We start from the raw sequence: 15,377 nt of genomic DNA, 5'->3' as shown, positions 1-15,377 counted from the left end.
AAATAGGTGACAGCATAGGGAGCAACCACATCATCCCATCTACTTAAGGAATCAGTCATGTTGGCAGCTCTGCTAGAGATAAGATTGGAGAACAGCTAAAGAACTTCCATGTTTAAACTGCAAAAATCAAAGAAGTAAGGAGCTGGCAAGATGCACAGAAGTTTTGCCCCAGTATTTTCTTACTTAATTTATGGTCTCAGAAATTGATTTCTCTGAGACTCGGGTTTCAAATCTCTAAGATGAATACACACACATATCACAATTATGGTAACAAATACTAGAGGCTCTTCTTCAAACTGGGCTCAGGACCAGTTGTGAGAAATGAAGCTGAAGAGAGCAATCTTCTACCTGCTCCTTTCTTCTGTACTTAGGTAGGCAGAACAGCTTGTCGTTTCTAAAGTCAGTGAAGTAAGAGGACTCTGTTGCTATTTTTGTCTTTCTCAACAGCACACAAATGTCCCCATGGTTTTTTATCATATAAGGAGCTTGCATAGGGTAAGAAGACCAGATGATCTACAGAGGTCTTTGCCACAGAATGAGGGGAAGAGGGTAAATGAAAAGTTAGAAAACTAACTTTTAGAATACTAAAGAAAGTAAATCAAATCAGTTGAGAAGGTGACTGTGGAAATGGAGCAGATTTAGAAACCGGACAGACCTGGTTAGTAAATGTTGCCAGCACACTAACCAGCTGTGAAAACTCAGGATTGCACTCTACTTCTCTCAGTCTCAATTGATTAGAAATTATGTATATGAAGCACCAAGCAATGTACCTGGCAGAGTTGGTACTTCGTACTCAATAAATGACTATATTTATAACCATCTCCAGTTAAGTCAGAAAGCAAAGAGCACTCAGCATTTAAACTCTAAAAATCAAGCAAAACTTTTCTTCGTACCCCTTCCTAAAAATGTCCTATAACTTAGATCATACACAACTTTTTGCCGAGCTCATCTTTCGCTCACCTTTCCAACACTGCTGCCCTCTCTATCCCACCAATAGCCCTTTCAAGGGAAGGACAGGAAGAAGGAAGAAAAAGAAAAAGGAAAAAGAATGAACCTATGTAATGAAGTCAGCTAACCATTTGTTGAAAGAAACTCAACATAACTGTAGGCAGCACAGCTGAGTAGAAATACAGATGTGAAATCTTCCTTGAGTTTGAATCTTTTTTTTTTTCCCCCTTGAGTTTGAATCTTATCTCAGCTACCTACTGGATGTGTGTCTTGAACCATTTAAACCTTTCTGAGCTTCAGTTTCTCACCAGAAAAGTGGTTGTGATAATATTATGTAAAAGTCCACAAAGGTTGAAAAGCTCAAGGGACTTTTGCTTAGTTCTCCTGAAGCCGTGGAGAGTGAATGAGGACGTTCTCACTCAGCCTTTCCAGGCTCCATACCAGAGTCACCAATTCAGACGTCTACAGTGCCAGGCAATCAGCATAAACAAGCAAAGGATCCCGGATGTAAGACAACAGGAAATGTGGGGAAGTGTTGTGGCAAATTAGAACATATGTGCTCATTTAAAATTATTCAAATATGACTTTTGTTTGGACATATGAGTTTAATTACCTGCTAGACCATCCAGATGGAAATATGTGCTAAATAGAATGAAACAGGTTCATAAACTTAGGATTGAGGCAAGCATTTTTTTGACCAGTTTAGGTTTAGACATTCACCAGATTGGACTATTTTTTTTTAACATTTAAAATAAATGTTAACCACATTTATTTTTTTTTTGTTAACCACAAGAAACAAAAAAATGTATTACAACTTCCAGAACCGCCCAAATTATTTTTTAAAACATGATTTAATTTTTTTTCACATTTTTTTAATGTAAAATTTTCTTCGGCAAATTTATCCCCAATAATAAATTTTCCCTTTAGAACTTAGTTTACATTTACATAACAGATTACCCTAAATTGATGTTCATCAAGATACCTCTCTCTAAGTCTAAGCCCTGATGGTTTACATATTCCTTTTAAAATGTAGTAAATATCTTTTAAGCTGTCATTCTCAAATATATTTGAGAAATATTTCCAAAGATATTCTGGAGAAAAAAATATGAATTAAACACCTAAAACTTCTTCATTTCTGTTACAGTGAGCAGTGTATCATCCAACCCATACTGGTCTATCAACTGAATAAGGCTGAGTTTGTTGTTCTCCTCAGACATGGCTGACTGCAACTCCTAAAGCAACCACTGGCTACAGCTCCTCCACTGCCTTATTACAACTGTAATAAATTAGACAGCTCATTCTTTGAAGTCTACATTTTGACTAATTTTAGCCTCCAAAGAAGGTCTTCTTTCTCCTGAATCTGCTTCTTTGCTTTCTCTTTGTTTATTCCTGTTTGGGAAGATTCTCACTCACAATGTCATCTTGGAGATGACAGCAAGACCCAGTATCAAGTGATTTAGATTCACATGCATTGATACTCTTGAAGGTATTTTTTCAAATATGTACTTTCTTCAAATTCACTGTCTATGTGTTTAAAATTTTCTTGAAATTCCAAACAGTTTTCTTCTGTTGAAGATGCTGGTTTCTCTGAAAGGGTCTAATGGTTTTCTTCATCCTCTACTTTAAGACATTTTACCACACTGGAACAGGAATTAAATGAAGATGGTTTTCCTTAACCGTTCTCTAAGTGTTGCACTCACAGGATTCCTGTGGTACACGCCACTAGATGGCTTTCTGTCTCCATGTATCTGAAGTAACCGTCACAAAATGTCTTATTCCTGGAAGCTCCTTTAGTGTTATTCCCTTCCAATAGGACTTTTTAAATGACACTGCTGACCAAACTTTGAGTTGCATTTGATGGTGTCACCAATTTAAGAACTCTATGGCTCTCCCAAGACTGCCTCCAAAATGGTCTTCTACCAAAATACTGAGTCATGAAGGAATTTCCAAGGTCCACTAAAATCATTTAACAACTATTCATGACATTTTGGGCGAGTTTCCTAGCACTGTTGTAGGTAATGTGGGCAAAGGGCACCTGGAAGACTTTGGGATTGAGATGGGGCGGACACACAGGACCGCTCTGCCCAGATCAGCAGTAACAGAACTTCAGAACAGGAAGGAAACTTAGAGCACCTAGTCCTACACTCTTACTTATCGCTGAATAACCTATTATTCATCCTGTGGTAGAGGATTATGCAAAACTCAGAATTACTGAGTGAGACAGAATAAGTCTGGAGCAAAGGAAGCACGTCCCACAGGCTCTAACAGACCTTACTTCCTCCTATCTCATGAAGAGTCAAAAGAGCAGAGGCGAACATTCAAAACACCACCTGTTCTAATCCTCGCCTATTGCCTAAAGTAAAAAACTATGGAAAAAAGAAAAACTATCTTCGTCCACGTGAGTGACTCAGGTTTAGAGTTTAAGCTTCAGTAAGGATGATTGGAGCTGATGGCACATGAAAGAGGCGTACAAAACTGGCATCAGCTTCCATGATACAAATGAGTAAAGCACATATTCCTTGTTCTACAACCAGAGTCTCCATCAGCAACCATAATATCTGAATTATGGGGGGCAAGACAGCATCCTGCAGGTTGCGACAAAGGGCTCCTAGGCTGCTAAGTCAGCTAGGGAATTAATTGCTTTGTATTTTCCATCAAAATTCAACTCCAACTATATCTGTAGGCTTCTAGGTAGCCAGTGGCCTAAAAGGTATCCCAACACCAGGAAACCAGGAAACTACTAAACTCATAATGTTATATCATACATCCATAGTGAAACAATGAATTAAAATATTTCTCAACATTTAAAATTTTTTCTTCTTTCTCGGCATCTCAGTAATGAATTATATTAATATCAGTACTTGGGGGAATATCATAAGGGTTTGATGAAATCATCATATTTCATCTTTGTGAAAGTTTTGTTTATTGGTCTACAAATTACTCCCTTTTCTTCACAGCAATCGCTAAGAATTAACAGACTTAAATGTATTGTGTTGATAGAAAAGAACATAACAAATGGAAAAGGCTCAGGATTTATGGGTCTTTATAAATTTAGCTGTATCAGCTCATGTAGTCCGTACTCAATTTTGTTTCAACAGCAATGTGTATACTATTAGAAATGGACCAGAGGGGTGGGTTGGAGATAGAAAAAGTAAGGAAATCTACAAGTTTCTCTTAATGGAGGCCAACATATCATTTGGTTCTCTTGGGGACAACAAGGTACAGCGTAAGTTAATTTCCACTTTGGCATCCATCCCTGGATCATTTCACAGAGGGAGTGATCATGTTAGAAAACTGACTGCATTGCGCAATGATCAGGGGCCTGCCAAAGGCCATTGCTCAGTAAACTTTCCCCTCAGTTAAGGGCGAAGCATGTGATGAATGGGGTAAAAGAAAAGGTTCCTGAAAAGGAAATGTCATTGTTGGCTAGTCCTTTTTCTTCTATCCCACAACCCAAAGAACATTAGTTAAAAACAGATAAAAACAATCTGTCATTTCCATGGCACCTACTTCCAAACTGCTTAAAAGGCTGGTCAAAAACAATATTCTTCAATTACACAAAGCTGCTCAAAAGCCAGACAAGGGGTATGCATATTTTTTTTTTTTTTTTTGCCAACTTTCAAAATTGAGGAAGCAGAGAGCCAAAGAAGTCCTACCCATCCTACGCTAAAGCTTCCCTCCTGTCACAAAGAACTGGACCCCCTATAGATGTGTCACTAACCTGTTCTAAGAGCTGCCTCCCTCCACTGAGTCCAACATCTGGAAAAGCACGAGACTCTGCTTCATTCAGACTATGACTGAAAACCTGAACACAATGCTCCACAGAGGCAAGGAGAATTGAGAAAAGATCTCTGGTTGAAAGGAGAACCTATAGAAGATACTACAAGAAAAGAAGTGGGGGTGTATAAATAATAAGGATTTAGAGATTCTAAGTTAAATATCTCTAAGGCTGAAAGCACAATGTGGTGGATAATTGAAACTTTTTTTCCCCCAAAGGTGCTATTAGAGATTATATAGCCTGGTGCCTCATTTTAGAAATTAGGAAATTGAGCCCCAAAGCATCGCCTGAAGTTCATGTTGTTCATCATGCCAAAACTAAGACCTAAGAATCCAAATCTTCTGATTCTAAATCTAATGTTCTTTACATTAATGCTGCGTTGATTATTGGAAAGAGGTTCGGCTTCAAAGTCAGACAGATCTAGGTGGATTCAAATTTGGTTCCCTTCTAACTAGTCTAGGACTTCTGACAAGTCAATCTTTGAAAGCCTCACGGTAAAATGGGAGGGATCTATTACTTTGCTTATATTCCTCTGTTTACTCTTTATAATACTAATACTAAATGACTGGAAAAGAGGTTGGCACACAGTAGAGATTTTATTAGAAGTTAGGCACTGTTATTTTTCAATCATAGGTTGTCATATAAGAAATATTTATGTATCAGATATGTACGATGCACTTTGGTAGGTACGTTAAAAGATACAGTGATCAAATATATGGTGATGGAAGGAGAACTGACTCTAAGTGGTGAACAAATAATGGGATTTATAGATGATATAATACAGAATTGTACACTTGCAACTTATGTAGTTTTGTTGACCACTGTCAGCCCAATAAATTTTCATTAAAAAAAAAGATATAGCAACAAAAGTCATTGCTCCCTCCCGGGTGCCTACACACTGCAGATTAATAAGCAGGAACATGGTGGCATGCAAATGGGGCTGAAACCACTCAAAGAATTGAACTGGAACTCAGGAAGTGGACTATGCATTGAGATAAGATTATGGGAATCAACAGAATGGTATTCCAGAAAATAGGTTACTGGGGGGGGGGGGGGGCAGAATTATGTAGGAAACAAGTTACACAGTTTTCTGTCTTATACTTCCTCTCTCTACATGGTAAAGTCCTAACAGGGGAACCAGATATTTCGCAAACTTATTTAACCATGAAATCTTTTTGTCAAGGAGCCTTTCAGAGGCTCACTGTTCAGTGGAACAAGCTTCAGTAAACCTGGTTTAGACTACCCTGAAAGCGAGCACAGAGGCAGGTGAACAGCTGGAAGATGATGTAAAAATCACCCTAAAAGAATAAGTCCATTGTCCCAAGGAAGTCCTCAACCAAAAGAGCCTGAGGACCACTCTAAACTCAAGTTGCCTCATCACGAGGAGATTCGTGCAGGGGAAAGGGCATGAGAAGTAACACTTGCTGAGCCATGTGCCACATAACCTGTGCCACCGGATGTGCATCATATTGAACCATCCTGGAGGGAAGTATCATCAGCAGTGTGATTATTATTGTACTGATGCTGAAGCTGAGAAAACTAAGTCCCAGAGAAGTTGACTCATTTCCCAACATCGCAATACAAGGAGTTCAACGCAATCCTGACTCCAAAACCTGAGTTCTTTCACATTCTCGTCATGCATAAAATAATATCGCATCCAATTCTCTAACTACAGTAGGCAAAGATCAGCTGTACAGTCACACATTTTGTACGACAGCTGAGATGGTGATTTTCAAACCTTGCTCCTAAGCAATCTCAAAGAAATAATTCCGTATTTATGCGATGGGAGAATTAATTTTATCATATGCTTTAGAAGGGCAGATCTGAACTATGTTTCTACCCAGTAGTCATGAAGTTGTACAATGGCTACCACAGGCAAAAATGTCTCAAATAAGTGAACACTTGTAAAGGTAAGATGTCAAGTTTTCAAAAATGAAGTCAGTAACATACACTTATCCCAAACTGAAAAATGAACCAAATGACGCTGAGTATCAGGAAGTAATGACAAACTCTCAAGGCCGTGTCTGCTAAATGAAGGGCACACTTGGACAAAATTAAAGAATTTTGCTGTGGTTACATTATAAATGACATAAAATAGTGACATCACGGAAAGTGACCTGCCACCACTCTCCTACCAGTGACTTGAACAGAAAAGTCAGCCAGTGCTTTGACTTTGTGTACAAGGCATATAAACATAAAGGTCTGGAAACAGATTAATTCAGGTCATCAATAAACCTTTGCTTTTGAACTATAAGGAGAGTATGTATGTAAGGCACTACACATTTTGAAAAGCTGGTCCAAGGACCAAGCCCTGTACCCTTTCTACAGAGCAGGCAAGAGAGTACAAACTCCAGACTCTTCCACCGACAAGCCTTGGGACTCTGGGTTAAAAATGTCAACCTCCAACCAAATTATTTTAGGTGGTAAGGATCCCATGTGCAGGTGGGGAAACCAAACAATTAAGTGACTTCCCTACAAACCTATAGTCAAAAGCAGAATGGAAAACTGAATTTAATTTCTCTGTTTATTGAATCATGCATTTTCTTTCAACTCTATGAAAACATCCCCCAAAAACTAAATGTGCTACATATAAATTTTTGTATATGGTGACAGGATCGATCATTTTTCCTGTGTACTTTAAGCATGAGATCTTTCTTATTCTAGAAGGGCATGTTGAAGAAGTCCTGAAATACATCTGACTTGTCCATGATCTGTAAGTGGAGAAAGAAAGTTGAACAGGCAACTGAAGGCTGCCGATGGAAATCACATATAAGAAATGAGCACTGAAATAGCAATTCTCCCACCCATTATCGTCTACTAGTTCTGCGACAATAGATGTGACTTTGTTACTTTGGGAAATAAAACAGGTAGAGATGATACTCAGTGAATGCCCACAAGCAGATCCAGGCTAGGTTATTGTCTGTTTTATGAGCTGCATCTGTTCTGACTAGTTGGTGTTGCTGCCAGTCTAGTTGTTTTATTTTCTACATCTACTAGACAACAAGGGTTAATTAAAGCATCAAGGAGGAGCCAGGCAAGTGAAACGGCCCAGGGTGGGGACGGTGGCAACCTAGAGCACATGTGCCCAGTTGAAGCAGATACCCGCTCCTGAAATCCTGCAGGTTGAAGTCCTACAGGAGAACAGGCCCACGGGAGCCAGACTTGCCCTATTTTTTAAAGAAGCAGCTAGAAATGCCTCCATATTTTAAAATAGTTATTCCTAATTCAATCTTCAAAATGCTATTTGCTAACAAAACACTTCTCTAGAATAAGAGTTGCCCGTTTCCTGTGGAGGGCTGTCAGTCCATGACTGCTGAAATCGACCTAAACTACAGTTAAGTGTATAGATTGGGGCCACTGCCCTGTCCTGATGGCAGAAATGGGCCATAGCCACGGGTTTCCAGCAATTATAAATATAGGTATAAATCATAAGCATGGGGCAAATTCTTTTTTAAGTTTACTAATAGCATTAAAAGAGCAGATCATTCTTTCAAAGATACTTAAAGGACACTTAAGATACAATTAGGAATATGTTTTAACCTTTACTATTGTCAATCATATCTTCGTCTGACCTTTACTTTAAATTGAAATCAGGATCCCAATATACATTTTTCCTTTCCGTTTATTCTTCATTCCCTTCTCCAACCTTTCCTTAGTTTGATATGTAAGATCATAGGACTTCCATGGGGATGATATGAAATAGTATATGCAATACACCTAAAACAATACCCAGCACAAAGTAAGAACTCAAAAACTGTAAGTGCCTGCTGTTGCCGTGAAGATTATTTAGGTCTCAAAGCCCTCAACAGGGCTGGTCTACAACTTGGGAAAAGCTAGTGTTAACTCTTAAAACTGAGCTGTTACATAAAACTTCTGCTCACAGAATCACTCTGTACCCATCCTTGTTAGAAATCTGTTTCTTAGATTAATCCCCATTTCAGTTCCTCTGAGACAGTTGAGAATGTTTTTGCACATCAGAACAAAGATAAAGAAAGAGAGGTCTCTGTAGGGCATTTTGCAACAAAGGAGATAGGGGCCTCCACCTCTCTTTTTCCCCTAGGAGGCAGAGGTACTTTTCCACTTTTTTTTGTTTCTTTGTGAAATGGACTCATTCGGTCTTTCGAACTATTTAAACCAACCTGGATGGGGGTGGCTTGAATTCATACACTACACAGCTTATTTAATGATCCTTTTGCTATTTGCAATGGCTTTGTGTATTATCCAATACACTGTCTCATTTATTTCAAAAGCACATTATCATGTATTGAAAACAAGAATATTTGATCCACAAGTTTAGTAAATTAGAAAGTAACCAGTCAACACGAAGCACCAAGTTTTATTTAAATTTTGCTCTTGTCCTCTCTTGAGGTACGGGGTCACCTCAGCCAGCATTAAACTAGAATCAGTGTCTAATCCAATATTTACATACTTGAAATTAAGATCCTGAAATTTCCCGTTGCACGCACTGCAAGCAAATACCAAACAAAAGGGGATGACAAATTAGATGGTGGGATGCAGGAAATGATGGCTGAATCTTTCTGGGTTTCACCAAAGAGGATCCAGTCAGCAATTCCCAAGCGCTCCTTGGGGATAGGGAATGGATGGCTCAACACAACTCCTCCTTCCAGGGAGGGTCACTTCCTTAAGTGCCTTAATCTGCATGACATCATATTACAGGCATGTGCTAACAGATAAATACAAACACATGAATGGAAGTGAGCCAAACAAAATAACTTATACTGTGCATACGAAAAATAACTATTTAAGTACTTCTCATAAACAGCAAAAGTCTAAATACCACTTTTCTGCTTTACAAGTCAAACCTTCCTTTTTCCCGATTGAATCATTTTCCCAATCTGATGCATTTGTGGTATTTTTAAAAAATAGGAATTGAGTTCTATTAAAAACAAGAGTCCAAGGCTTTCATCCCTGGGACAGATCCAGTGCCCACTGGCAGGAGCAAGCTGCAGGTGCTGTATAGATAAATATGCCTTCAAAGGGGCACTATTCAGCACATGAGAAAACTAAGAATCAGCCTCCAGAATCAGTTCAATAGAATCAAAGAGACATACCTGCAGGTTTTCAATTTCTTCTTTGTGCTCCCTCTTCAAGTGTAAAATAGCAGCTTGATATTCTGTAAGATCACAAAAGAAGCCAATTAGCAAAGAAGCACACAAGTATGCACAAAATTCAAAGTGAACATCTCCAAGATTCCAGAGGTGCTTCTACAAGTAAACCGAGTAAATAAATGCCACCGTTTGATGTTAACTTGACAAGAGATGCTGAAAATTGGGACAAGACAAGCAGCTCAGGATGGAAGGATGTCCTTCCATTTAGCAAACGAATTATAAGAATGCCCCAATTAGGCAGATAAGATAGGGTTAAAAAAAAAAAAGGTATGATGAGTGTTCTAGATAAAGACTTGGTCAGACATTTGTCTTTAAGGAGGAGCTGGAGGTTAAGGCCCCACAGAGAACAAATATACACAGGTTAAGAGCAGACACACAGGAAATAAAAGAAAACCTTCTATGTGACGTAAGAGAATTCCATTTTTAACACTGTCCCCCCACCCTCCCACCCCCAAAATATCTCCATTTGAATGTAAGGCTAAGCAAGTACCCAGAGTTGATTTTAAATTTTAGATCACTCAAGAAAGTCAAGATCATTTGTCATTTGGATGAGAGAATCCAAGATAAGTAGAAGTTGAAAGGAGGACAAAAATAAATTTCTGGTCCAATTTTAGTCTGAGCCTAATAATGTTTATTCCAACAATAGGTCCCAAGTGTACACAGGAACTGCAGCCAACTACTAAAACTACCATCCCTCTGGTTAAGCATGAAGCAGCTATAACAACTTTATTTCCATCAGGATGGCAAAGTGTGTGGGGGGTCACAGAACTAGGCAGGCTGCAGAGAACCAGAAAGCAAAATGCTATGAGATAACATTTTTTTGTGGGATAAGCCATTTTTTTTTTTAATAAATATGTTTTGGTTGTTAAGAAAAATGTCAGATGTCATCTTAAAGTTTATAAAAAGACAGGCTATTTTTTCAAGTGGATTTCAGAAATCAGGCATGTGAGTTTAGATTTCCATTCTAGTACATAAGGGAAATCTTTGATTAAGCCATAACAGGAAAGGAGTGTTGCTATTGGTAATTATGACTAGTCATACCGCTGCTCTTATGGGGAATGTGGTCCACTGAGCTGTGAATCCATCAGCAAGTTCTGTGGGTTCTACATCCAAACCATATCTTGAATCAAATCACTTCTCACCATTCCACAACCACAATAGTCCAAGCCACCACCATCTTTTCCCCGGACCTCTGCAGTAACCTGAAAAGGTTACCTGCTTTCACTCTTACCACCACCAAAACCCATTCTCCTCACAGGAGCAGCCTGAATGATCTGTGAAAGGCATGAACCAGAGACATGTCTCATCCCTGGCTATCCACTGCAGAGAGTGAAATTAAAACTCCCTACTGTAGCCCCAGAGGCCCTCCATGGCCTCTCTCCATCTTCCCCTTGTTCATTACACTCCTAACACACTGGCTTTCTTGCTGTTGCTTGAATTTGTCAAGATCTTTTCTACCTCAGAATCTTTACTAATATTGGGGACAATAACAATGAATTGTATTCATTGAGCACTTACTAAATACCAGGCGTTATCTAAGTACTTCAGATGTGTAACTTCATCCCTACAATAACCCTATGATATAGGGACATTTTCCTCATTAAAGATGAGGAAACTGATAGAAAGCTGAGTAAGCTGCAGAGCCAGAAAACATATATAATCAATGGGTGAACGTATGAACGGTGGTATATCCACAGAATAGAATACTACTGAGCAATAAAAGGAATGAGCTACTGATTCACATATCAACATAGACGAATTTCAAAGGCAGTAAGCAGAGTGAAGGAGACCAGTCTCAGAAGGCTATGTTTAATCCCATGTATATGACATTCTGGAAAAGACAAAACCATAGGGATGAAGAACAGATCAGATCAGTAGTGACTAGAGGTTAGAGATAAGGGAAGATTAGATTACAAAAGGGAGGCACATAAAGGAATTTTTGGGTTATATAACTAACTATTTTTTATCCTGATTATGGTGGTAGTTACATGACTCTATACATGGGTTAAAACTTACAAAATTGTACAACAAAAAGAAAGAAAGTTAATTCTATAGTATATTAATTTTTACAAATCTACATCAAATATTGTACTTTTAAAATGCTTTCCCTAGGAGATGCAGCATAACACAAGAATACCTCTTACCACCACTTCTTTTCATCATTTTCCTAAGGGTACTAGCAGACACAACAGGACAAGAAAAAAGAAAACTAACATGCTTATGAACACATCATGCACACACACACAACACACACACACACACTGACACACAACAAAGGGGGGAAAAGCAATTATATATTTATAAAAAGCCAAAGGATCCTGTAGATAAAATATTATAATTAATATGTGAGTTTAGTAGGGTGGCTGGATATAAAATTGGTATACAAAAATCCTGATACCAGCAACAGTTTAAAAAGAAAACTGAAGATAACATTTACGGGAACCCTAAAAGTACAAAGTACTTAGAAAGAACCTTAACAAAAATATTTAAGACCTCATGAGAAACTGAAAATACTATACTGAAATATATTACAAAGAAAGACACAGACAGATAGCGAGAAAACCATGTTTTTGGTAAGGTTCAATATTGTAAAGATGCTAATTTTTTCAAATTGGTCTATAGATTCAATGAAATCCCATTCAACATTTCTAAAGGTTTTGGTTTTGTTTGAAATTAAGGAGCTTGTTCTAAAATGTATATTGAAGCACAGAAGTGCAAAAAGCCAGTAAGAGCCAAGAAACTCTTGAACAAATAAATAAAAGATAAGACAACTTGCCTTACACCTAATAAGAATTATTTTTAATTATCACCACACAGTAGTGTGCGACTGACACACAGATTACAAATAGACTAATAGAACAGACTAGAGAGTCCAGGAACTATGAATTCATGCTCACAGAAGTTGCATGGGAGATCTCTGTTTCCACTAAAAATGGTCTTTTCAGTAACTATAGGTTGGAATTGTGTGGAAAAACATGAAACTGGACCCCAACTTTATACCATATAATAATCTATACTAAGTCAAGTAAGAGCTAAATTATAAAAAAACTAAACTATAAATATTTTATAAGAATATAGCACATTTTTTTAAACCTCAGGATAGGAAAGGACTTAAGATTCAAACTGTATTACACATAAAGAAAAGAAAACAAATTTCACTACATTAAAATTAAGAACTACTTTTCACCAAAATACATCATAAAGAGAGGGAAAAGACAAGTCACGGAATGGGGGAATATACTTGAAACAAGTAATCAAAGATGTACTATAAAAAATACATCTATATCTATATAGATATAGATAGATATATAAATATAGATAGATATATAAATATAGATAGATATATAAATATCTATCTATCTATATCTATATATAGATAGATATATAGATATGTCAGTAATTCCTACGAAATTATAGAAAACGATAAATAAGCCAAAAATGTCAATAGGCACTCTAAAAAGAAGACATATAAATGACAGATAAATACATTAAAAGGTGCTCATTCTTATTGTAAGCAGGGATATTTAAGGTCCGACAAAACTGGGTGTTGAAGATGTGGACCAATGGAAACTCACACATGAGTGATAGGAGAGCAAATTGGTACAAAATCGCTAGGGAAAACGTTTGGCATTTTCTAATAAAGTTGAAGATCCTCACACTACTTACCCAACAATCCTAATCCTAGGTACACATAAAAATAAACTGTAAAAGAAAAGCAATTAATATTAACAAAAATCAGTATAATAAGTGGCACTCAGGTGAAGAGGAATTGAGTTGGGTTATGACTGAGTAAGGTGGTGTCATATGGATGTTCGATGAAAAGTTGTTGTTTTAACCTCTGTGTTTTATGCTATGTCTTTATGTATACCTAATATTACAATATATATAAAAAACATCACTCTGGTTATATTAGTTTTCTCATATATCAAGTAAAGAATATTATACAGGTGCAAGAGATTCTCTAGATTCATGCAATAAGAATAAGCAATTTAGTAAGTTGGAGTCTTGTATAAATGTTGAGTCCCAACCCACGTGAAGACTGATAGCTAAACCTTAATCAATTCTCTTCCTCTACGAAGTAGACAAAGGAATGTTAGCTAAACCAACCTTCTTGCAAAACAGATATCCCTTGGGAATAACAGCTACATTCCATATAGAAATTACACAGGATATATTTTGAAATGATTCATGTTGTGTCATTTGTACCTGTAAGGAGTGACAGATACAATGATGACTAATGAACAGATTGATAAAGGAGATCATTACAAAGCTAACACCCAGTAAATCTTGATTCATCGCCTCCTCAAACAAACAGTTTTACCAACAGTCCCAGTGTGACAGTTGGCAAGAAAACACACCCTCAATGTTGACAAGGGTGACAAAATAGACTCTCTGGGCAGCACGCAGAAGAGGGAAGTGAATGCCCTCACTAGTGGAATGCTCAATTTGAGGCTTCACAAAAGAATGCTGACAATATAAAGGTTACCAAATAACTAGTCAAAGTTAGGTTGGGGGTTTCCAAATGCCTTCCAGGAGAGTCCCTCCCCCACATTTTTTGTTTGCAAATGGCTTGTAGTGGACCCAGGCAAATCCTTCCAGTCTCTTTTGGGGGTGAGGGTGATGAGGAAGAGGTCTCAATTCAAGACGAAGGATGATTTTGTTTGTTAAAAAGAGAACTTGACCCTGGTATTCAGTAGCTCTGGGACTCTATAAATGTATGGGGGGAGGGGAAGAAAAGGAATTGCGATTTTGAATATCTGGGCTTGAAAAGGGCAGATCTCTTTGAAGCCACATTAGCCCCAATCGGAATTAACAAATGAATTCAAATAGGAAGGAAGGAAGAAAGCAAGGGAAGAAGGGAGGAAGGAAAAAGAAAAAAAGATGCCCAGAAAACGTCTTTTAGGAAAATAGTACATTATATAGAATGACAGAAAAAGGAAAAGGAAAAAGGATTCAACGTTCTGGGGAAAAATTCGTTAAGAAACTTCCCTCCATAAAAACAAAGCTCTTTCTAGTCAAGTACTTAGTCTAATTGGTAAGGGCCCCTCTGTTTCAAGAACCTTCCTTTCTGATCAGCTCAAAACAACAATTGTGCCTTTCTCCCAGGCACAATTACAGAGTTGTATCTTCCAATACACCCAGGGCAGAATTCAAGATGCTCTCACTACCATGGAGGCATGTAGTAACCTTTGCAGTTTTTCACTGACTGAGATTCTCTTAATTATATGTGGGTATAGGTGACAATGAATATTATTTTTCAGGAACTGCTCTAAGCACTCTACACAGATTAACTCAGGCCAACCTCACATCACACTTACAAAGTAGATCCCATCATATCAAGGCCCATTTTACAGATGAGGAAATTGAGGAGCAAAGGTTGAACAACGTTCTCCAAACCACATACTCATAAGTGCCAACGATGTCGTTCAAGTTCAGAGAACCTGTGCTATTACGCCGCAGAGTGTGTTTGCTTGTTTTTGCTTGTTATTGCTGTTCATATGGTTGGGTAAGCCTCAGGTGTA

General features: G+C 37.8%; 1 protein-coding gene and 1 pseudogene across 4 annotated transcripts in view; both read right to left on the bottom strand.

The window, feature by feature from the left end:
* Positions 1-15,377, bottom strand: part of FMN1 (formin 1) — a 380,104-nt gene that overhangs the window by 210,399 nt on the left and 154,328 nt on the right. For all 4 annotated transcript variants that reach the window (XM_074327933.2, XM_074327935.2, XM_074327934.2 and 1 more), the window contains one exon: positions 9,799-9,860. In XM_074327933.2, the coding sequence (XP_074184034.2) occupies positions 9,799-9,860 (62 nt within the window). The remainder of the gene's footprint in view (positions 1-9,798; positions 9,861-15,377) is intronic.
* On the bottom strand, positions 2,059-3,440 carry LOC141570454 (swi5-dependent recombination DNA repair protein 1 homolog pseudogene; annotated as a pseudogene).

The sequence above is a fragment of the Rhinolophus sinicus genome, chromosome 3, assembly GCF_057876585.1.
Source record: "Rhinolophus sinicus isolate RSI-liver-muscle chromosome 3, RSI-T2T, whole genome shotgun sequence".
In the NCBI taxonomy this organism is placed as follows: Eukaryota; Metazoa; Chordata; class Mammalia; order Chiroptera; family Rhinolophidae; genus Rhinolophus; species Rhinolophus sinicus.
The sequence above is the reverse complement of the archived record's forward strand: the minus strand, read 5'-3'. Positions and strand labels throughout refer to the sequence as shown.